This window comes from Tetrao urogallus (assembly GCF_951394365.1).
Source record: "Tetrao urogallus genome assembly, chromosome: 1".
Taxonomy (NCBI): domain Eukaryota; kingdom Metazoa; phylum Chordata; class Aves; order Galliformes; family Phasianidae; genus Tetrao; species Tetrao urogallus.
The window spans coordinates 56,333,873-56,359,070 of NC_136813.1; the positions used below are offsets into that span (position 1 = coordinate 56,333,873).

Below are 25,198 nucleotides of genomic sequence, written 5' to 3' on the forward strand. Positions count from 1 at the left end.
CAAAGAAGGTAAATCATTCCAGTTGTTCAATGCCTTGTTCAACAAAAGAACAAAATATTCTTAATCATTTTCATACATCAGAATTCCATTAATTTATAGTGGCTGGGGAAGAGCGACTGCATATTAAGGTGAGAGAAATGAAATTAACAACTAGCCAAGCAAGTAAAATGAGCAGAATACATTACAGTAATGCATATTATTCACTTACTTTAGACTATAATTTTGAATCATGCTTAGAATCCATATGCATGATATTTCATTAAACTGAAATGATCTTGTTTGTGTGAGAACTCACTAAAATTCCTATCCGGTTTCAACACTAGGGTTCTGACAAGGCTTAATTTCATTGTAGTGACAAGAGCATTTAATTAAATGAGGTTCTACTGTATATAAAAAGCTCACAAGGAGAAAAAAGGTTCACTCACCACATTGTAATAGCTTTTGTTGATTGCAGATGTATCAAAGCCTTTAGGTGGACTCTTCAATGTACCTGATTTGGGGGAGACTGGCTTTTCTGAAATAAAAGGTATTTTTGTGTCAATGGGGTGCAATTTCATAGCTGAACACTAGAGGTCAAACAAACCACTTTAAAACAGTAAGATGGAAAAAATAATGCTTCATTAAGAAACGTTCATATTTATTATGCTAGGGATTACTGGTAAGGAATCAAAATTGTTCATATGATCATAATAAATGTAACACTAATCTCAATGAAGGCAAACAAAACCTCTCCATTCTTTCTCCTGGAACTAGATAGTCAGTTAATAAAAATCAGCTTTTTCCAAATATATTTATTTAAAGGCAAAACATCACAGACTGCAGTTAAAAATAAAAGTGTTTTACACACTACTGGCACTTTCAAACAAATTTTGGTATCAATTTAATGAACTCGTAAAAGTACTTGAGCAAATAAAGGTCAAACATATCAGAGGCAAGACACTGCAAACAGAATCACCATACAGTACAATAAAGTGATTTACCACGTGCCTATGTCAGAAAACCATTTAAAGAAAGAAACAAGATAAGCTTTGTCAATGAAATATTTAAAAAAAAAAAAAAAAAAAAAAAAAAACAAACACCCATGCTTACATACTTGAGAACAGAATCTACTATAGCAGTAAATGCATGCCTTTATATAAAAATCCCATAGGAAATCAACCCTCAGCTACACATGCTCTTCTGGAAGGAAAGCCTGTGTCTTCATGATCAGAGCTGTTGTCCTGAAAGCTGTGTGCTGGTTCCCAAAATGGAAAGACACGACACTAAAGTCTCCTCTTGCACTTTAACTATTCCCCTGACTCACACAAGGATCATGCTGCACGCTGGAAAACACAAGTTAAAAATCTATAGCATCACATTTTGATTTCTCACATTTGACTTAACACACCAGCAAGTATGGATGCTCTGTGGTGTTTGTCAGGACTCTGTGGTGTTTTGATTTGTTTCAAATAAGCATGCTTGCCTAAACATGCAAACTTCAGATAAGCACTTCAAGTCACATTAGTCTAAACAGTACAAAAAAAGCATCATCAGAGCACACCTACACAAAATTTTATGTTGATTTTAAAAGCAAGTTTCTATTCCAAAAACATTTTAATAAGCATATATAATTTAACTGTAGTTAGCATGATTCCGCATGGCCATTAAGAATAAATTATGCAAGTCTCAGACCCACAACTGCCTTTACAAGAAAAACCCAGTCAGCTTCATTATAGGACAGCTATGGGGAAATCCCATGCCAGAAAGGCTGGCCAGGGAGGCAACACTATCAGCAGAATGATCCATAAGGCACCAGCCTCCGTGGGCCTGTGCCCAGGGTGCAGTGACTCAGTGCTCTCGCAGGCTGCCCAGCAGGCCCCTCAGACACACAGCCCGCAGGCCATCCTCCTGCCTCCTGGCTATGCTGGCTAGTCAGAGGGGTTAGCCAGCACTCTGATTGGTCCCCAGGGGCACTCGTGGCATCTTGAAGAGGGTTTTCTCTGAATTGCATTGGAATTCTTCTCAGAGAAGCTATTCTAAAAATACAGTACGGTCTTAGAGCTACCAAACATGGGCAAAAACATTTCTCCATACCATGTCCTGAGATGATTCTTGGTGAAGAACCCCCACCTCAAGTCAGCTGTAAGCTGACAGAGCACAAAATCCCATTAGCTCCCAGCAATGCAGCTGGAAATACTGATGCTCTCACCAGGTGCTTTGCTATGCAATCAAGTAATTCCAAATGACGGCTACTGCCACCCAAAAACCCAAGCAGATTTGTGATCACACAGTCTATGCAAAATAAACATCTAAGTTAACACTCTATACCCAGCTACTTATTTACATATTTATGTAGAATGCTGCTCATTTATGGGACAATTGCAACTTGCTTCATTGCACTGAATGACCAACGTGTCATTTGCACATAGGTGATTTATTTTCATTCTCTGTGGGAGCTCCCATCTGATTCTGCAATTTATAGTGACTTTCAGACTCACTAAAAACCTGAAGGTTTTCCACTTGCCAAAAAACATGAAAGTAAGAGCCGATGAAACTGATATACTCGAGCAGAAAGGTAAGTACTTGTTACTGAACTATGTCACAATATAGATGTCTGACCCTTGCTATTCTGGAGCAAATTGACTGGTCATAGAATACTGGTTACTTCGTCATCTTAAAGGATGTAAAAATATATCTCTTATCTAACATTATTCCTTTCCTAAGCTGCTGAAGATAGGAAAATTTTGCTGAAATAAACAGTAATTTATGTTACCAGCTGCTCAGCTGACTCAGTTATCCACACACAAGATTAAATTCAGGTTTAAAGAGAAGACGCGAAAAAGAATCATGCATTAGAATCCTTTTGCCTGAACAGCCATAATCAACGTTCAGCTTGTAGAACACAAAGGCTGCTTCTATTGTGGAAAAAGAATTAGGCACAGTAAATCAGTCCATCTATCGTGTCTGGTATCCTGCCTCTAAGCACTGCCTTGCTTCATAAGGAGGAATAAAAGTCTTGTTGCAATTAGCTCTATTACACAGTGTGTTACAGAGAAGAAAATCCTGATCTTGCACGTAAGATATCAGTTTCTCAGCATAAACAAAAATAACTGTCTGTTACTCTTTATGATAGAGCATCAGAGTACTTTCACAAACATGCAGCATAACCTGATAAACATTTCAAGCAGGTGTGACCCACATCCAACATATTGGGAACATATAAAGGCCTTAAGCCACAAAATCCATAGGTTTCAGTAACGTTAGTTAAACCCTAGCATCTTACCCATTCCAACACCTAAGTGCTGCTTCTCAAAGCACTGAAAGCTGTAATTTTTCGAGTGTGTCCTAATCAGGCTTCCCCATACAAAATGTTCTTTCCTTCTGCCTACTTGTCTTTTAGCCTTTTAGTCCCTACATAAACCTGTTACATCAGCACTGAAAATGCAGTACGGACAGCACAGGACCAAATTCAAACCAAACAAGCACCCACTCAAGTATTACTCTAATCAATTTTTGCTTGTAGAATATAACTTGAAAGAAGAAGAAAATATCCCTCCAAGTATGCATGGGTGGGAAGAGGAAAACCAGCATTCTTGTTTTCTTTCACTAAGCTGCAAGAGTATTTGTCCATTCCTCATGCAGCACAGGATGGGACCACCAGATGCACTTTGCTTTTCCATACTGACTTTTCCCACGGCAGAAGAACTATTAACAGTAATTTGTACTGGGCCTGCAACCAACATTAACTGTCAAGAGAGCGTAACTGAATAGAGGCTAGACAGTAATAACATTAATTTCTTTGAAGAATTAGAAAAATGTTTGTGACACCATATGTCATTCTTCAAAGCTATATTCCTGTTTGCATAATCATGCCATTAAATGGGTTACGGTGATAAAACCCAGAAAGCTACCATGTGAATTCTTCTATAAAACTGATTGGCTAATGCCAGTTGCTAAGAGAAGTGCTTCGTGTTCTGGCTAAATACTATTTCTTTCATCGAAAGGTAACCCACAGCTCTCTAAATCTCCTAATCTTTCTCCTGTGCAAGACAGGGCCAGCAATATAAGACACAAAGCTCCACGTAAGCCTTCACATTCTCTCCTGGCTCTGTGCAAGGAAAAAGCTCACTAAAGCCATAGCATCAAATATCTAATAAACTTTGATAGTATGAATCTTTCACCCTGTCACGTGCAACATCACAGCAGTACGAAAGTAAGTCCTCACATTCTAAAATATTTCTGACTAGCAATCAGAGAACACTAAAAAGGACAAGATGTGAGAGTTTGAAAAGTGGAAACTGAAAGCATGCATAGAACAGATGAAGAGAAAAAACAGACCATCTCTTCCTTACAGTGTAGGCATATACCTGGAAAAAGAAAACCCTACTACTTCAGTTATTCTTTTACTCACATGTTTGATCTTAAGTACCAAATTTCAAGCAAGTTTTTTTTTTTCCTTTCCATTCTGAAATTTAAAAAAGCAAGCCTTTAAACGTGATAGTGTCTTGTTTGCAAAATAAAAATCCTTTCCTATCCCAATCAAATTTATTTCCTCAAAGTTTACCAAGTCATCGTTTAGCATGAGAAAACTGAATGCCATGTTTTGCTCAAAAATCTCATTATCTTTTCTACAACCACTCATTACAAGTATCATACACATATCAGCTAGCATACTGTGCTAGCACTATTACAAATCAGCACTTACTCCCTTCCAGAGAAAGGAATCAGCACAAAGTGCTCCAAGAATGCAAGCAGCCTTACAGAAGTAGAAGATAGCATAGGAAACATGCCTACAGAGCACAGCGAAATGAAGATCTTAGCAGAGAACTCTTCCATTGGTGAGAAGTGAATGTTTAATCCTTGAAGCAGTTCATTTTGGCCCTAGAAATCAGGTATCAGGAAGGGCTGCAAGAACTGGCAAGGACTGTACTTTGTACTAAGCTCAGCTTCATAGCTTTCTGGCTTTCCTGCTTAGAAAAGTCACTTTACCCGTGTCAAGTATTCTCAAGAGACTGTAACAACCTTCCTTCCAGTTGCTGGCAGCTTTTGGTTCTTGCATGCTCACTGTTAAAAGCTATTTCAATTCTGGAGCCTTCTGGCTGACCCAGGTTCCAATCTCCAGAGTCTGATGACATCAGAACCGATGCAGTTCAAACAAGATCTATGCAGCAATGCTTTACGTGAGTAACAATGGGAAAAAACATTCATCACGGCTGAAAGACTGCCACAACACTACAGATATCCTGAGTACATCTAAGAGAATCTAGTTGAAAATAAACACAGAGGTGCAGATATTTGAGACTCCAACATTCTGCAATCAGGAAGAAGAGGAAAAAAAATGTAAGAGGGTACAAGAGAAAGAAGAATACATTTTAAAACAGGGTTTTAACCTCACAGCCTGAGGTAGCAACTAAGCATCTGTCTTAGCTGCCTAAAAAGTAGTCACCCCAAGGTTTCAGCAGGGCCAGAAAGATTTGTTTTGGTTGGAGCTATGACAAGGTTACACTGGCAAAGCTACAGAGCTTCTTGGGGTAGAGCAAAAGGTTTGTTTCCAGTCAACAAAAGCAAGTAAAGACAGGGAAGAGACAAAAAGTAGATCATGTCACCCACATCAATGTTCAAGTAGGTTAAAAAAGTCTGTTCTGATATTTAGTCATGAAGACGACATTCACAGAAGGCACCCTCACCACACGATTTTCAGCATCTAGGATTGGTGTAAGAGCATGGCTTGTACAAAGAAGAGAGGAAGACATGGGAACAATAAAGATAAAAAACATCACAAATACATTGCCTAAAAAAAAAGAAACTGTCTCTATGAAGGTTTCAGTAGAACTAGGGATTTTTCCTCCAGGAATGACACGCTTCTGTTTGCTTCATGCCTCCATTTTTCTTTTTTCTTTTCTTTTTTTTTCTTTTTTTTTTTTTTTTTTTTTTTTTTTTTGATATTTGTAGGAAATCCCTTACTACTTAAACCCAAAGCACCAATTCAAAGCATATCAACATTAGAGACAAAATCTAGCATTCTAGAAAGTCAAAGCAATCCAACTGCAAAAGAGAGACAGACAAAAGAACATGGAAGTTCTCTGCATGCTTACTGTAAACTTAAACTCCTGGAGTGATCCACATAGTAAACTGGACAAGGAGCACGAGTTCCTAAGCACTAATGTGTTCCATGACTGAACTTCAGTAAATACAGTCAAGCTGAAACTTAAAACAGTACAGTTTTTAAATCAACTACCCACCTCTACCCAAAATAAAGAATTGTATAAATACAATCTCCTTTAAAACTCACCATTTGATTTTATTTCTCGTACGTAGTTACTTGGAAACCACCCTGTTTTGCCATTTAGAGTTCCTTCCCACCAGCCTCCTTCTTCCACTCTTGTTACATGAATAATATCTCCTTTTGAAAAAGAAAGTTCATCTTCATTTGTCTGCTGAAAATTAAATTTTGCTCTCACCACCAACTGATGGTTGCTGTTATCTGTCATGTCCTAGTAGGAATACAGAAGGATAACTTTAGACATTTAAACGATTATTTCATTAACAGAAGCATTTATACAAATAGTTCCTGCCCTCTTCCCCCAAAACACGCATCTCCTGCATATTTTTATTCTAAGGATTTGCAAGGGATGATCTGCCATTTCTGGTGTGTCTCATTTTCATTTCTTGATACCTGCAAGTCCCAAGAGTTTATCACTTTATTACAGCCTCTTCAAATCAAAATGGGGAAACAGAACTAAAAAATGAGAGTAGTTCCTACTAAAACAAAAAACACAACTCTTTTCTCTATATAGCATAAACTGAAAATGCCTTTTGCAGATACAAAGATGCAACAGTTTTATATCAGAGAGTTTTCTAACTCATTCCAGATCAGGAGTGGTGGTCCTGAGTTAGGTTTGACTCAGAACCTTTACTGCTGGATAGCAAATACAGTTTGCAACTTAAAGCTTCCCTTCCCTAGAATGTGCAAGTCACAGTGGCCTGCCCACAGAGGAAGACTGTTTTCTTTCAGAAAGCCTAAGAATCAGTTAAGCAATCTGTATCAAATAACTACTCACAAAATCAATTGCTGCAAGGTTAGAATAGAATCTGATGCACATTCAGCTTGCAGCTGTCCATGTACACATATGCTTATAAAAATGAGGAGGTTTCTTGTTCTATAATAACTAAATGCTCACAGCTACTTTCAAGTGAACAATGTTCAAACTCAGCATTTTGTTCTTGGCTACCTGTAGCAATGTAGAATTAGGATGAACTACTATGCTTTAAAAAAGCTAAAAAAGCTAAATACTTGAACAGCTTTTAGTAATCCAAATACAAACCACTGCACTGTAACTGAGAGAATAAGATTACTAAACACACACATCTTTACACAGTAATGCTAGCTCCTGTATAACAAAAAAAAATGTAACATGTGAGAAAATCTCTGTGTAAGTGATCCTACTCAGGTCTCCAGGTTAACAGAATTCCACTTACATGTTTGCTATGCAGTTGAGGAGATTAAAATACTTACCTTGCCCATTTTTTTTTTCATCGTTACATACAACACCTCAGCTTAGTTTGAAAATATACAGAAAGCCTCACAATATTCTAAGTTGCAAAATGTCTGATGATTATATTGCCACAGATTCAAAACAATTATCTCTGCCTTAGCCCTCCGCTTGTATGTCATGTGTTTTCACTTGGTAAAACTGCTTAGCAAGATTAGTAAACAGCAGAAAGTCACAAAATGAGCAGCAACACTGCATAGTTATATCAACTACAACCAATTCACTTTATCAGAGTGGCTCCTCAGCAGAATCAAATGAGCAACATATTTGGTGAGAACAGTTCCAAACTAATTATCTAAAGCAGCAAAACCAAATGATGTATTTTCCTTATTTTGGTCACCAGCTTTCTTCTCATTCTTGAGCTTCTCCATCCCTTTGCAATTGTCTGCACAACTGTTCAGATCTGATACAAATTCTTAAAGCTTGTTATTTCAGTTTTCCAGCTAACAGCTAGTCCTACAAATGGTTGCATCAGCAAAACAGAGTGGGTGGTGAACAGCACAGTGGGAGCTGGAATTAGTGGCCTAGGGCGAGAACTTGTATAGGCTCTGCTACAGCAGAGAAAACACAGCAAGCCACACATAACACCGTGTTAAAGTTCCATACAACAGTCATCACATAGTTCAAAATAGCCCCCTTTAAGCATGAAAAAAGAAAGCAGTTTACAGTTTGGAACCTTCCTTACCAAGCTTTTAGTTGCTAAAAGCACCTTTCATCACAATTAGTTTCAACATAATACCCCACCCTGATTAAGGCTGCAGTGTGAAGCAACTGCCCATGCCACTCCACTACCTGAAGGCTGTTCGAAAGATTCATCTTGAAACATAATGGTAAACAGGAACAACTACCAGTATTGCCAACACTAGAAAGATATTCAGACCTCAGCAAGGATGGTACTTCGTTAATCTTCCCTAAACTCAGAGAGAGTACAACCAGTGACAAACACAGGATTTTGCCTTTAAAAAAGACCTTATACTTCAGACTATGAAATAAATGCTGCAAAACACTCTGTGCAAACAACGTGGAGTGGTAATCAATAAAGGGAAAAAACAAAGGCAAAAAATCACCAAGAAAAAAAAAAACCACTACCCTAGAAGGTCACAGATAGCTGCATGTACTTCAGAACATCGTAAGAAAAGCTGCAGAAACAGAACTTCACAGGCTTGAAATCCAGGGGTAAAATAAGAAAAACAGTAATCAGTTGTTTGTTACACAATTGTTTATTTATAAATTAAGTAAAAAGGAAAAAAAAAAATTAAAAAGCACATCTCAGCACATCTGAATTACAGAACTTACCAAACTCCGATACTGGCCCTGAAAGAGCTTTGAAGTTCTACTGTGTAAAGACTGAGATCCCAGAGAATCAAAAGATTTTATCCGATGAGATGAGGGACGTGCACATACAGAGTCACTGCCCAGCCCTATGTCTGGGGAAGGAACACAAAGCAACAATTAGAATTTGAGAGATCTGCACGTAACTTTCTGCTTACTTCTGAACAACTCACATGCTTAAAGCAGGCTTAAGGTATCCGTAGCTGCTCAATTACTCCAGTTTTAAAAAGTTAAAGCAACAGTATGATCTGAAATCCAGACACTCTCAGCTTCTTTCACGTACAGACAGGAAAACAATTTGAGCTTAGGAAGAGGAGGGTTAGGATTGCATTTCTCCATTCCTACCTACTACCAGTCTTTTTAAAGGTAATTAACCAACATCATTTTAGCTAGTGGCTAAGAAATTCAAATGCATAGAATCTGCTTGAAGTAAAGCCAGCCACATCTGTTTCTTAATTCTTCCCCACCACCATCTCCTTCTCAATTAGAGCATTCTTTCCACTGTCTTCCTACGTTCCTCTCCCATCCTTTTTGCCAGATCAGCTATTTCTTCTTCTTTGAGGGCAGGAGGGAATAGCAGAATAGGAAGAAAGCTGCTTGCTTGAAGGAAAGAACACCAGCATCGTCCTCCCCGCTCCAAAAAAAAAAACCCACAACAACATTTCCACTCTTTCACTAGCTTCTCTCTCAAAAAAACAAACAAAATAAGCCCGCATCATCTGTGATGTATCCTCTCCAAAGGGCTGACAGCGAGGGGCTGTCATGAATGAGCAAGGCTGGGCTCATTCTGCCACCCTACTGGGTATCAGGGCAGTAGGAGGTGATCAGTTGGGCCCTCCCACCATCAGCCTACCCATGATGGGGGTAGAGCTGTGTATTAGCAAGGCAGGGGCTCAGCTCAAGCAAGGCATTAGCTGTGCATTAGCATCTTCTCTAGGCACCTGGTGGGTGCCAGAGTCCCACCACAGAAATCCACATGGAGCTCCATCCGGCATTACAAGGAGATGGGGCTGCTTTCAGCTGCACTAGTTCTCAGCCAGCCCCCAGCCCTCACAGCCAGGCCTGTGGATGAGGAATGCTCTCATGGCCCTTACACACAAGGCACGTTAAAGCAGGCAAACGTTGCTCCTTTGCCTGTACACCACATCTCATCCTTTTCCCTCATGTTTTCCATACATAACAAAACTGAGTGAGCATCTGAGCTTCAAGGAGCCCTATAAGCCGCGTGTCCCAACCTTGGACACCACGAGGCTGCACGTCTCCCATCCTACCTGCTCTCCTAATTTTTAGGCCTGCTAATCCCTCCTAGCAGCTTGCTGTGCACCTCCAGCAGCATTTGACCTACATTAGAGGTACACAGACAACCATATTCCCTTGTTTGGCTGCTTTGAGACTAAAACAAACTGTGATTACACAATCCTGGTTATTTTTGGTATAGAAAAGTGACACAAGCAGGTTCCATTCCACACAGAGTTAGATGAACAACGTACATCTGCTGTTTCACATCAAATCCAATGGGACAACTCTATTAATCTCAAAGAGAATGCCTTTCAACAGTACAGCATCTAACAGCAGCTAAAATGCAGGAGAAGGACCAGACTGAGATGAGCAATGAGCACAGGAGAAAAATGCTGGCAGAGGGTGCCCTATGCCTACAATTATTACCTTATTTGGGTATATAATTTTAAATTAGTCATTGCATTTATATATTTTTTGAAGGGTAAACTTATTACTCAAATAGTGCAAGACTAAAACTACCATTTTAACTTAAGTATTTTGTAAAGATAGTATAATCACGCACCAAAGTCATAAAAACTTCCCTCTTTGAAGTCGCCTTCCTAAAAGCACTTGAGGCCACCGTATTAAAACAAACTATTAATACAAATAGTGGTGATTATAGTCCACTACAGAAAGAATCTTCAAATTCGTTTTCATAAACTGCTTGGAGAAAAATGGGACAAGATCATGGACTTCACTTGAAAGTCATAACTTTATTCTTAATCCATGCTTCCAAAAGGATTATTGTCCAGGAAAGTTTAAAAAAAAAATAATAAAAAAAAAAAAAAAAAATCAAGAATCTTCTCTAGCAACAGAGTCTGCATGTTAGATAAATATTTAATCCGTTAGTTTTCACAGAATCTTCCATCTATCCAAACATTTCCAGGGTTTGTAACACTTCTTCACAGTTATCTCATCTTCCCTGTACCAGTTCCTCTCCCCTTATCCATCTACAGAAGATAACCGGTCCCTTGAACTTACCCCTCCTGAAGTTAAAGAACTCAATGGAGAGTACATACTTAGCCTTTCATCAGTCAGTCTTCAGGCTCACTACTCACACTCCTTCTGCTGTGCAAAGATCTATCTCTAGAATCTGTGTATCCATGTAATTCATGCAGACCCAGATCTGAAAGCCATCTTCCAATACTAGACTTAGGATATTTACAGTCCAAAAGGCCTACAGTCACCAAGAAAACCATTGGGAGGAACAGCTGGTCAAGAAGACTTATGCAGTCCTTTTTGCTTCTATAAAAGAGGCACAAACACCTGGCTTTAATTTCTGATTTCCATATCAACACTACCACCTCTCTACTTCCATGAAATGAACCAGTCGGGGTCCCTTCTAAGACCACCTGCAATAGTGACTTTTTGATGTGGATATTACTCAACTGATGTTTGGATCAGACACACTTTCCCCTCCTCGTGAAGACTGCTATGGTCAGTGTGAAGCAGCAGCTTTAAAGATGCACTGAAAGCAATCAACATTTCCGCTCTAAGTTAAGATGAGAAGCAGTAGTATAAGCAGCTTCAAAAGAACTGAATGATATTACTCCATGCCCATTCACTAGCCCTAATAATTTGTTTGCAGAAGTCATACCTGACGTAAGAAAAACAATAAACAAAAAAAATAACTCTTCAGTAATGGACCAGAGATATACCATAAGGGGGACACGATACTAATAGCACTATTAAACAAAGGTCCTTGATTTCTAAGAGCTACTGCTAGCTTAAAGGCTCACTCTTAGATTCACTGCAGAACTTCCTGCTGCAGAAGAAGAGACTACAGAATCCACAGGGCCACTGGTAAAGCTTTAACAACAAGATGCAACAACAGAAAAAGAAACACACCTCTATAAGGCTGCAGATGCTTATTTTATCCTAAGTATAGCAGCGGGCATAAACATACATTGCTGCAAGTTGAACACAAGGGAAGAGAGCACCAAAAGAGTAAGCTGCACTTACCTGCAGTCACCTTATTTAAAGCAACCAGAGAGCTGAGGACTTTGCTGAAGTTCTGACCCTGATACAGGTCATTTGCATCGAAAGTCTGAAAACAGAAGAACGTACATTAAGTCGTGGAACCATTTAAACAAAGCATTTCTGTCCTTATGCAAACCATAACTGGAGGAGCTATTTCCTGTTCAAGGTGATCAGTCTTCAGGTGGCAGTCATAGATCCATCAAACTGTGGGGTTCTCTTCCCCTTTTTTAAAAAACTTGTTTTTCAATAGAAATAAAACTTAGGAACAGATGAATTTGAGTCAAAAAGAAAGGAAGAAAATAAAAGCTAAAGATATCAAGTGTGATTCTGGCAAAAAGAAGTTCAGAGTGCTGCACTACCCTCTCAGCGCACTCTTCTTATTCTGTAGGAACTCACAAGCACTGTACCCAACTGTTCATAACATACTTTTAAAATATTACAGCAGCATACACACTCCTTTATTCTACAAGACAGAGATGAAAACAGTATTCCTTGAAGTCAATGAATTCTACATTGCTGGATAGGTTATATAATTGGAATGCGTTTTGGGAAGGGAAGGGATGATGAAAGCTGAGGATGATTTTATTTTTTAACTGCAGGAAGCAGACTCAAACCTCAAACTATCTTGTAGAAAACATGCTAGTAGCTTGCAAGCATGCAGTGATGACGTTAAACATCTGGATTTTCAAGGGGAGAAAAAGAGAAAATTCATAATATTTGCCTGAGGTAATGAAAACGCTCATCCAAAATGTCACGAAAATAGCTCTTGCAACTGATTCTGCATTGATTCAAAGGAGTAACAGTATTCCCTTGTGTAAGATTAGAAAGAGGACAGCAAAAAGGCAGCTATCACTGTTGTCCCAACTAATTTCAGAAACAAAAAAAAACAACCAACAAACAAACAAACAAACAAAAAAATCAGTTTCCTGCAGTGTCCCAACCGTTAACTAAAAAAGTCAGCAAGAACTTGGCTCTTTTCCTGATCATAGCCACATCCCACCGGCAGATCCACAGCCCCGCACCCATCCTCCAGCAGCCTACAGGACGGAGAGGTTGCTGCCCCAGGAGAGAGAACGGAGCATTGGGAAGCAGCTGAAATGGAGCAGTGAAAGCTTTCGTGGAAGCTTTTAAAAGTAACCACATCACAGGCTGACAAACACCAAAGGATCATCTGCTGCTAGCATCTCCCAATTGGCAGACAGCCCGAGGATCCCATGGTCACAGGCAGAGCTGACAGGCACCGAGCAGTTCCCGCTTGCGTTAACTAAGTCAGATAACTTCCACCAAGTTTCACTGTGCTACAGATAGTTCAAAGGAGTACTTGTAAAGAGTATTTGAAACAGTGGCCCTGAGCCTAAAAAAGAATGGAAATAGACACAGGCACCTGCATGGACGTTGAATCAGAAAGGTACTGGGGGGAAGGGGTCAGGCAGAGGGGGAGAGAATTAGTAAAAAGGTACATTTAATAAAAACATTATAAACTATAGCTAAAACTTACAGAAATGTAAGAAATAATCATAATCACAACTACATTTTCAGCTCACCTTCATTCTGAGCTTGGTTTCAGCCAGGGCTCTGCCAGGCCAGCTAAGTGAAGCACAGCAGGATGCGAGTGTGCCCCGTTTCCTGTTGTGCTGGGACTATGAGGGACCCAGGAGGAGCTGATTGGGCCTTACAATGTGTTTGAGGTCGTAAAAAATGCCTGTATCCAGGGTGTGCATCCAATCTGCCTCACAGGAAGCAGCACAATGAGAGGATAAGAGAAATGTTTGCTTCCTTGTGGTTTTATATAGAGCCATTCCAACAGGAAGCCTCGGCACTGTCACAGCCAGTAGGTCGTTTATTTTTTAATGAAAGGGCCACGACATCCTCATGCTGATTTCATAGTACACCCAAAAAGCCCCTCCAACTAAACGAAATTATCTCAAGAGGTTTCATGAGGAGCTTCATGGGATTTCTAGAGAAAAGGGTTAACTGCAGGTTTTCACAATAAGTTGCGTGTGTGATGGACTGCCGTCTCCGTCCTGCTATTTACATGCAGACCTAAGAGCTGACCCTTGAAACATCTCATCTGGATCTGAGTCCCTCAGCAGCTTCTCCCTTCAGCATGGCCAGAAGGACATCCATGCAGTACTTCGGCAACTGACAGAGCCAAGGCTGAATTTTGAGATGCGAGTAATGAGCTCAGTTATTTTCATATTGCACACCGTTACCAAAACAAAGCCTGCACATTAAATTACTTCCCATGACAGCAGTATAACCCACTTTTCAAACTGCAGAAACATAGCATGAATTCAGACTTGCACATCCTTGCCACAGCTCTTAGAACCTAAATATGCAAACAAAATATATTAGCTCGAGAATAACTCCACTGTCTTTTAAACATTGTGTGACAGGCATATACAGACACTAAGCAAGTCCACATGGAAAAATACTTCCAGCGCATCTTTCCCTGCTGCACAGGCAAACAACTCTGCAGACACACCACCTGCAAGGATGTTTTACCCTCCCATTCATCCACCCCCTACCTTCCCCCACGACACTTAGGGAAAACATCAGTCAGGATGTGACTGTGCAACTGCATAAGTCACGTTGCACCAGGACACAGATAAGCCAAATCCTTCTAGCAAACGATTTAAAGCAAATAAACATCGGCCCTTTGATTTCAAATTCCACAGAAGTGACCACAAGCAAATATGCCTTTTAAGTATTAACGTAAAGCATAACATAACATAAAACATAAAGTATTAAATGAAGGTAAGAGCAGGACTATGCTATGAAACTCCTTACAGTTAATAAAAGTTCACTGGAAATCAATGAACTCCAGAAGGTGAGCAGACTGATTCCCCTTACACCTCTTATTCAGGAACAGGAAAACAGGTCAATAACATCATTCTCACGTTATTCTCTCTCCTCTCCTGTGTTTCAACATCTCACCTATCAATCTCCTGGACACATGCTATATTCTAAAGCAGATCTGACCAAACTGCCTTGCATTACGCGCAGCACTACACGCACCCCCAGGAGCACAGCAGCCCTTTTGGTCACAGCCAGCAGATTTGCTGCAGCTAAAAATTTCAACAGGAAGCAAACTTTCCTGTCAATTATATAATGGCCTCTCCTGAGCAATTAATGAAATGTTAAACAACGTGAGCAGGTATCAATGCAGCAAATACCCTTTAGGAAGATGTATGTTAGATGGTAATTCTTCATTTATAATTGTATTAGAGGCTATTAATTAGACAGTTCTTAAATTCATTTCATAGGAGCTATATTGATTTTCCCATTAGTGATGTTCCCTAAACATCAAGTTAAATGCCTCAGAGATCCATTTCACCCATGTAATGGTTTCCAGCTACTAAATCCATACTCTCATTTCACAGCACAACTGACTTCTGTATCCATCTACTTAAATCCCAATGCATAAATAAGGGCCACAGTAATAAACTCAGGTCATTCTAAACCACTTGAGCTGTCAGCCCTTGGTGAGAGGAGAACTCTGTTCAAAAGGTGTTTATGACCTAATCTTAATGAAATAAAACCAATACAGGAATACTCATCCCTTATATTCCTGAGGAGCAGTATCCACTGAAGTCACAAACACACTGGCAGAGGAATAAGAGAAAGAAAAAAAATGAAAATAAGGTCAGGTAAGAGCAAACTAAGCAATACCAAAAATGTCCAGCAATGACTTGTTTTCAAATTAACCATCTTCAAGGCCTGCTGATGATAAAAAGCTGAGAAGATTGGCTGATGCACCTGAAGACTGTGCTACCATTCAGCAAGACCTGGACAGATGGGGAAGTTGGGCAGGGAGGAACATGACGAGGTTTAACAAGTGCAAGTATAGAATACTGCACCTGGGGAGGAATTACATGCACCAGTACAGCTTAGGGGATGATCTACTGGAAAGGAGCGTCTCACAGTAAGACAAGTTCACATACTGGTGAAGATAAAAGGGTTGTTTTAAATATGTATTTCCTTGCTAGACTAATGCTTCAAACTTACTGTACAGGATTCTCAGCAGACATTAACATTTCAAACATCTGACGAAGATAGATGGCAGCTTTTTTTAAAGCCCAGCACTGTGAGCAACAGCAGCTAATTTAGGGACAGCCCTGCTATCTGTGAATCACAGATAGGCTGCCACTACTGACCTACCCCTACAACAAGCTATGACCTCCAGGCTGTGTGTTCCAAACCAGCAGGACACTTCCTAGCTCAGCTTGGTGGCCTAGGGCTCCCTGTGTAAAAGATTAGAAGAACATTGGCTTGCTCCCCCGGAGGAAATGGAAGGAAATGAGCAGGGTCTCTGCATCACCTGCGGGGTTTGGCAGCAAGCAGCATGACCACATGCAATGCGTCATCCCACCTGCTCCTGGCAGACAGACCACAGTGCTTTTGGCCATGGGAGCACAGAGAAGTGAACAGCAGGGAAAAAGCAGGAAAAAAAAATAAAAATCTTCCAGTGAGGAAATAGTGACCTTCACAAACAAGACCCTCCAGCAACTCTTTTAGTTCCACCACTACCCCGGTGTGCTCCTGCCCACAGCAGCTGGCGAGGGGCCGCTAAGGCCACGGCTGTGTTTCACCTCCTCGTGATTAACCCTCACACACCCAGAGCACATAGGTAAGCCTGCAGGCAAAGCACCGATGTCTTTGTTCATTCCAACGGTGGGTCAGCAGTGAGGGAGCTCAGCCTCACTCAGCCGTTATGCAGCAGCTGGTTGAGAGCAGGGAATTATCATCTGAAAGCTGCGGCAGTAAAAGGGGAGATAAGGAAAGCAGGGAGCTATGACAACAGAGAGGAAGGGGAGGGGGGAAAGGGAAGAAGATTACAGCATTCTGGAAATTTGTATGATGCATACAGTCGCCCAAACTGTAATACACAGCACAAGGGAAAGCTAAATAAATCAAGTCGTTTGACAAATTAAAAGTAAGACAAATAACTGGGAGAACAGATCTGCAGCGTGGGGTTTCCGGGCTATTTGTAACAGTTCACGAGGGAAATCAAAACTCGGTGGTAAAGAACATATAAAGATTCAGATCTGAAATAAAATTTATTGCTCATATAAACGTACTCCTCAAAACCGAAAGAGCTTAATTGTACTACGAGCACCACATCACATAAATAGCTTTAATCTCTACAATGAATAATACTTTAAAAACCTGTTATCTACTAGAGCAGGCACTGGCAGTAAAAGCATATACAAGTGGCACACCTGTGTGTACAGATGGCACGCATTCATCTGAATACACAAATTTGAAAAGGATAAAGGTTGAAGAAATTTTGTTTAGATTTCCTGAAGATGTACTAAAGCTTTCCATCTCCATCTCCGTTCTGTCCCACAGCCAGCTGCGAGGCACTAACGATTCACTTCAAACACCATACAACATTCCACCCAAGCCACTGCTTCAAAGGCAACATCTAAACATCACCAGAACTAAGCACACACAGGTTTTCACAAACCCCAGAAAAAATTACATGGCAAACAATCTGCACAGAAATATTAGATTCCTTTTTGAAGATGAGCTATACAATTCCTGGGATTACCCAAAATTTATATGTTTTTAAACACAAAACATGGCAATTTAGCATCTTCAAATGAATTCCAAAAGGATTTTTTAGTAAGAAAGTTACAGAACCTTGTACTGTAAAGTACAGGCTTTTAGCAGTAGCCAAAAATATTTAATTTAAAAATAAATACAGGAGTGCTAGCAACACCTGCATGTGTTTTTCATTTACAAGCAGAGCACTTGCTCCATATTTCTACCTGCACAGGTAAATGAGTAGTACAGCTATCACTACCCATCCTAACTCACTTTCAAATCACAGTGTCAGGGATGGGAAGGGGCCTCGAAAGATCATCTGAGTCCAATCCTCCTGAGCACCTGAATTATCCTGTACATTTTGAATCTTAAAAGATACTATGCACTGATAAACTCTTGTCACTGGGGAGCAGAGTGGAAAAGGAGAGTCATTTAGTGACATGTAATACTAGTAAATGATGGAGTCACACGGACTTCAGGAAGCTCCCGCTCTTGGATCTCCAGATAGAAGTTGCTGGAATGAAACTACCAAACAAAATTTCATCAGGACACCAAAACTGAGATTTCTTGGTGAATGCCAACACAACGGATTAGAACGGATCCTTATGCAACTCCTTTGTTTCAGCTAAACAAGATGCAGTGTCCATGAAGAGAGCTGTCTCAGCAGGGAAGGAAACTCAGACAGAAGCATTCCTGAAGAAAGACTCAGCCTGGTAAAGCTCACCTTTATTTCTCATATATAGAGACAAGAACTATGTGAAGCTCTTTCCTAAATAAGGAAACACAGCTGTGGACATTCAGGTCAAAATGCACAAGGAATACTCTCTAAACAACCTAACTAAAAAAGCCTACAAATTACATGCTTGGAAATACAGATAGCACTGCTATGAAGTTTCATTATTGCTTTCACAAGTGGAAGAGCAACTAACTCTCAATCCAGCACAGACTGCCAACACATCTGACACTGTCACACAGTTATACACAGTGGGGGAAAACCGCAAGAGAAAGGTAAAGGTTATTTTACTGAACTCTAAGTTGTTTTTCTTTCTCTAAGTGAGAACTAAAAAAATCCACTCTCTCCATCTCCCAGTTTCTAACAACAAAAACACTAAAGATATTTGAAGGAACTGAGGAGTAAAAACTGCAGTGCATGCCAAGTGAAGGGCTCAAGCACGCGTGTATGTAAAAAAAAGCACTGTACAAAATAATACCATTTTCTGATGCCTGAGATCAGGTGCTCAGTAACCCAAGCTACACTATTTCCTCAGTTTGAGGATGTCAGTGAGCTCACAGAAGTGCCTCAAGAGAGTGCAGCAAGTTTTCTCTAGAACGTCAAAGAAATTTTCTTCTTCAAAAGCAATATCATCCAGCCCTATAAAAGCAGAATACAAGTGCTTCTGAAGCTCCTATCAGCACAGCACTGCTGTAAACAAACTGCAGTGTATCAGCTATATTTGGCTTAAAAAAAATAATAATAAAGGCTTCTAATCTCAGTGTTTTAGACATCACAGATGACAAACTAACACAGCACGGAAGGATGTGAGCGGAGCAGAAGCCAAAGCTGTAAATGGGACTGAATGTAGTGCCATAATTAAGAAGCCCAGGCCAAATTTTATAAACAAGCAGACAAAGCAAACAATAAAGCACACAGAACTACCAGGAGACCTCTCAAAATAAATAGGCTGCAGGAAAAGAAGGCAGTTTCTAGCTCCTGCTTCTCTGAGAACAATGCTAACATCTACTCGAGGACTGTTCCTTTCATTCTGAGAATAGCTGCTTATACTCAAAACCATTTTCTTCTCCCTTATATGAATGTATACAAATCAATGCAGCAGGATAAAGCTGGTCAAATCAAGTCAGTTGTGTTTTTAGGGCTTTGTATGTTTGAATCAGTTTGTAAATAACTAGTAATTGCTTAAAAAAATTACATGGGAGATTTTGGTCTTCTACATTCCTAGGATGCCTGTAGCAATAGTGACCACTGCAACTCCACAGTCCTTGTCAGATGGATGGATGCAGGTCACTGCAGTGGCTGAGCTTTTTTGCTTTTTAAAAGTCATTCTTTCCATATCCTCTATTTCAGATCCTTTTTGGGCACCTATTTTCATACCAATTCCATCCAACACCCTCACAAAGAAACAGCATGGAGAATGCAAGCACCCGAGTTACAGTTTAGAGGAAATGCACCATGTCCTGAAGTATTATGTAAAGCTTACAGGCAGATCTGCACCTTCTTGCCTGCAACAAGAAAGCTTCATACTTTCAAGTAGCCATAAGAGAACCCGCAAACTCCTTCCTGCCTTGATATACAAACAGGTGAATGAATCTAATGTTACTTTGCAATCCACACATCACAGCTGCATATCATTTCATGGCTTTTTTTTTTTAATCATTTAAATATTAAGCTAGAAAGAAACAAGTTAGGAAAAAACTTCAAAGGAAAAAGAACACAAGAAATGGCTCTTCACATTTCAACTCTGGGCCAACACTTCACCCTAACTGAAAATATCAAGAGCAATGAAAGCGAAGATTGACCCCAGAGCAGGATCACATGCAATCAGTGCAGGAACTGAGATGACTGGACAGCAATAAATGAGAATCACTTAGGACTTCAGAAGCCAACTGCCCAATTGGGCTGAAGACTAGAGGAAACTCAGCCCTCTGAATAGGTTTTGAAGGCTGATCGTCAGCATGAATATTCCACAGAAAGAATTCAATTTTGAAGAGTCAAACCACCATTTGCCAATGCCTGAATTCCATAGCAACACTGAATTTTATCTTTTAAGGCTCCAAATCAACTGAGTATTAATGAAAAGGGAGACAATATATTCAAGATACCTGAAGCTAAGGATTTCAAATACTATGAACTGAAATGTTAATATTTGATTTACTTTCTAAAACAAAGTACGTATCAGCTAAATTGTAAACACTTCCATTTTCTTACTGAAAAACACAGGAAGGATGGCTTACCACAACTGATCTCAGATGCCTTCTGTCTAGATTCATATTCTGCCAACAATTCTCAAATGATTTCTCCAGTATCAACTCAATATCAAAAACCTTACTGTACAGAGTGGGAAGAGTGCTATGTAATGAAGCCAAGTACCTCATTTACATCATGAAAAAATCTGCAGAAAAAGTAGGAAAAACAGTTTATTTTGATCCAAAACACGTAGCGTTACCTGTCCTATCTGTAATCCAGACCTCCGCTTGCAAAACAGAGATAACAGTAGCTAAATACCAGGTTAAGTCACTACCATAATGTATAGCGAAACCACAGACTTCCAACACCAGTGTTTAGACAGAGCAGGGCAGAAGGTAAGAGCTGGAAGTGGAGGAGGGAGGTGTTACAGAAGAGTCATTTTACTGGAAAAGATTTTGTACTACATGAGGTTATCGCCTCCCCTCTTAAAATAGCCTGCTGGCTGTTTTACTACAGCACCACATGATTTAACCACAATTTAAAGGCTACCACGTGCTCACGTGTCATCTGGAACAAATGCACACAGCCAAGTGATCAGATGATGCACAGATTCAGTATCAGTGGTGGAAGAGCCATAGACAAGGCACAAGCCACAAGAACAGTCCCACTGACCTTAAACTAGCACCACATTTAGCCTGCTGCTCATCAGCATGCAAAGCACTTCACATACACACTTGTTTTGTTTTTCAAATAAAGATATTAACTGCCAAAACAGGAAAATGCTTGTATAGTTAGATGTGTACTAGAAGCTAAAGGAGGCAGACTGGAGGAGAATGGATTTTGACATTTCTGGCATAGGTCAGAGTCTGAGTAAACATGCTAAGAATGCATAAGTTTGGGGGAAAAGAGTGGGAAGGAAAAGGAAAAGTAGCCTAGAAATTCAAGAACAACAAAAAAACAAGGGAGTGACACCATCTTTCAGCTCAGAGAGAATTTATCCGAAATCTCAATTGCTTCCTGAATATACCATGGAAAGCACCAAAATAAAGAACAAAGGCTTACTGAATTTCCATAGGCGTGTTGAAGCCTCCATTTATAATCAATGGAAGAAAAACAGTAAGTCTGCAACATTTAGCTGAAATGAGCTAGCCTGAAAAAAAAAAAAAGAATGAAAGTTTAAGCTGGATCCAAGCTAACCCGTTTTGACACTTCCATTTCAAAATCCATTAACCACTCTGAACCATGCACATGCTCTGAGCTACAGCTTCTCTGAAGTGGGCCCTTCGCTAGTCACAGCCTGCAGTTCTGATTTCAGCAAGCTCAAACGCTGTTAACAAAGTCCAGGGCTGGATCTCTCCGTCTCTTCCAGTCACCTGCAATAACATGATCTGGGATCACCCACAATTTCTAGGCTGCAGGGTAACCTCATTGCAGTCTTTCAGTACCTAAAGGGAGCCTACAAACAGGAGGGGAATCAACTCTTTGGAAGGGTGATAACTGCAGGACAAGGGGAAATGGTTTCAAGTTGAGGGAGGGAAGATTTAGGTTGCATGCCAAGGAGAAATTCTTTACAGAGAGAGTGGTGAGGTGCTGGAACAGGCTGCCCACAGAGGCTACGGATGCTCCGTCCCTGGAGGTGCTCAAGGCCAGATTGGATGGGGCCCTAGGCAGCCTAGTCTAGTGTTAAATGGGGAGGTTGGTGGTCCTGCCTGTGGCAGGGGGGTTGAAGATTCATGATCTTTGAGGTCCCTTCCAACCCTGGCCATTCTGTGATTCTAAAGCACAGAACTTTATTTGGGAGCCAGGGACAAGTTCCACCATCTCTGCTCTGCATCAGTCACCACTCCATATGCAAAGCTGGGTTAGCTGCCTGAGCAGCAGCTGGGCAGCTAGAGGGCCCAGCATCTTCATGCAAAGAACATCAAAAGCCAAAGACTATTAACCACAACAGACTGCACCTTGAGGCCATCCAGCAGCAGCCAGGAAAGACCAATCATCCTTGCCAAGGGTGAGGCAGATACCTAAGGGCAAGAAACACTTCACAGCCTCAAGTAAACCCTTCTGACTCAGTTTCAAAAGCCCACAGATCAGCGCACAGTTTGAAATAGGGAATCTCCCTTACTCCCATCTCCTATGACCTCACACACGTTTAACACAGGATTCATCAGACTCCCACAGCAATCTCATTCTAACAGCTGACATGGCAAAAAAACAAAATGCATTCAGCAAGAAGTAGGAAGCTTGCTGCAACTTTCATGAGCTAAACGAGCCCAAAATAGGACCACATTAGCACCCAAGCTAACACGTGGGAGGGAAGCATTAAACATTTTGTCTGTCAAAGGAAGAAGACTCACTTGAGGCAAGAGGAAGAGTCACAGGTCAGGTATTTTCCAACAGGGAAAACTAGCTGCAGCCTCCCCTATTCTAATTATCCAACATCACACCGGTGCTGGGCAAGAGACTTCTTTTACAAAATTCACACTTGCAGTCTATGGAACTTGGGATTTTTTTTAACATGTATTTCCAAAACTCCATAAAAGATGGCCTATAGCAGATTGCAAACAACAAAAAAAACAAAATCCATATCAATTTTTCTGTTTATTCATAGTAGTACCTGGGGATGCAAGCTGAAGGAAATAAAGCGAACTTTTCCAAGACACTAGCTATTGCAGTTGTAAGATTCTGGCTCACCAGCCAATGGCCTTGGGTATCCCAGCTGGCAGAGAGAACTGAAGGCATTGCTGTGAGCAAACAGTCTCAGCAGTATGATCTCCAGTACTCCTCCCAGTAACACAACCACAGGCATTCAGACCTTTGCAAAGCAGGGTCCTGAATCCAGCCACCTACTTAGGCACACCCTACCTCACCAACCACTGCCTGGGCCCTGACCTGGCATCTTGAGCCACAAGGCAGCGCTGGGCTTCTTCACCAGGCAGAACAGAGCAAGCTTGGGCCACCTGGTAACAGTTTGGTTACAGTGTGACAAAGCATTTGTCCCAGTCCTGCCAGTTGTGGTTTACCCTGGCAGCAAGGCAGCAGTTTAGCACCACCCAGACATTCACTCACTGTCCCCACCTGGAATTGGGGAGAGAGAGACTTGGAAACAAAATACAGTTTTCATGTGAACACACCAGCTAAACAGAAGAGAAAAATGGAAACAAAATCACAATGCTAACAATACATGCATCCTCAACACAATCACTCACCACCCTCAGACCTTCCATCAGCATGAGGTTTCACCACCCCAACCAACCCCAAAGAAGAGCCCAGTCACCTCCTGCAGCATTATGGCCATAAGTACCGTGGTGCCAGGCAGCACAGGGTAACCCCTGCCTAATTCAGGAACCCGTGCAGGCCCCACCTCGCGCCATCACAGCAGCAGCCCAGCCCCAGGTGCACTCTCACCACTCAGAAACAACCAACATCTCTGTGCAGGTGACACTGTTTCAGATACTCATCTCTTCTTGAAGTAGAAGGAAGAGTCAACACATCCACCAGCGGCTCACATAGATTCCAACTTTTTCTTGCTTACTTTTTCTTTTTCTTACTTTTTCTTGCAAAAATTAGTGTTAATGACCGACTGTTTCCTTTAAATACTTTTCTCCCAGGTATTACTGTAAAGCTGGTTATCTCCATGCCAGAATTCACAGGAGAGTCAATGAGACTGATCAAATGGATCTCTGTGACTTACCAGCCCCAAATGATACCTGTCAGCTTAAGAGAAGCCAGACACCAGATTGAAATGTTAAGAATAGCACACAATATTGTACTTGACACAGAAGGAGGATTGGAAGGCAGCAAACACAGGCTTATAGAGATCTAGGAAAAGGGAGAAGGGAAGGAGTCAAGAGAAGTGCAGACCAATAAAGCCAGTGCCTAAGCCTGAGAAACTGACAAGAGCTGTAACAAAGAGCAGTAACAGATAGAATGGTTTGAGCTGGAAGGGACCTCTTAAGGGCCACAGAATCACAGAATGGCCCGGGCTGGAAGGGACCTCAAGGATCATGAAGCTCCAACCCCCCCGCCACAGGCAGGACCACCAACTTCCCCATTTAATACTAGACCAGGCTGCTCAGGGCCCCATCCAACCTGGCCTCGAACACCTCCAGGGACGGGGCATCCACAGCCTCTGTGGGCAGCCTGTTCCAGCACCTCACCACTCTCTGTAAAGAACTTAAACTCTAAAGGCCATCTAAGTCCAACCCTCCTGCAAAAACAGGGACACCTAGAGCCCAATCAAGGTACTCAGAGCCCCATCCAACCTAGCCTTGAATGTATCCAAGAACGAGACCCACCACCTCCCAGGCAACCTGTTTCAGTCCCTCACAACCCTTATCACAAAAAAACTCTTTCCTTATATCTCACCTGAACACTGAGTTTAAAAAAATACTCCCTGTGAAAACTCAGAAATACTCATGAAGAAACAACAGCTGTTCACAAACAATTGGCTTTTGCTAGGAAGAGATTGTCTAAGAAGTGTCCAAGAAGGATCCTATTTAGGACCTACAGTAGTCAACAGACATCATTTCACAAAAAGCTTATAGTGAACGCTGCTGGGATATCTAATCATTCAGGTTAATCACTACCTTATTCATAACAAATA

At 40.9% G+C, this 25,198-nt stretch overlaps 1 protein-coding gene across 6 annotated transcripts in view; it reads right to left on the bottom strand.

Annotated features, from left to right (window-relative positions):
- ARHGEF7 (Rho guanine nucleotide exchange factor 7) overlaps positions 1-25,198 on the bottom strand; it is a gene marked incomplete at both ends in the record, with an annotated part of 105,141 nt that overhangs the window by 52,092 nt on the left and 27,851 nt on the right. For 4 of the 6 annotated variants that reach the window (XM_079537125.1, XM_079537124.1, XM_079537127.1 and 1 more), the window contains 4 exons: positions 426-514; positions 6,272-6,473; positions 8,829-8,959; positions 12,105-12,189. In XM_079537125.1, coding sequence (XP_079393251.1) covers positions 426-514; positions 6,272-6,473; positions 8,829-8,959; positions 12,105-12,189 — 507 coding nt within the window. Of the gene's footprint in view, positions 1-425; positions 515-6,271; positions 6,474-8,828; positions 8,960-12,104; positions 12,190-25,198 lie in introns of those variants that run through there. The other 2 variants (XM_079537129.1, XM_079537128.1) reach the window with 2 other exon arrangements.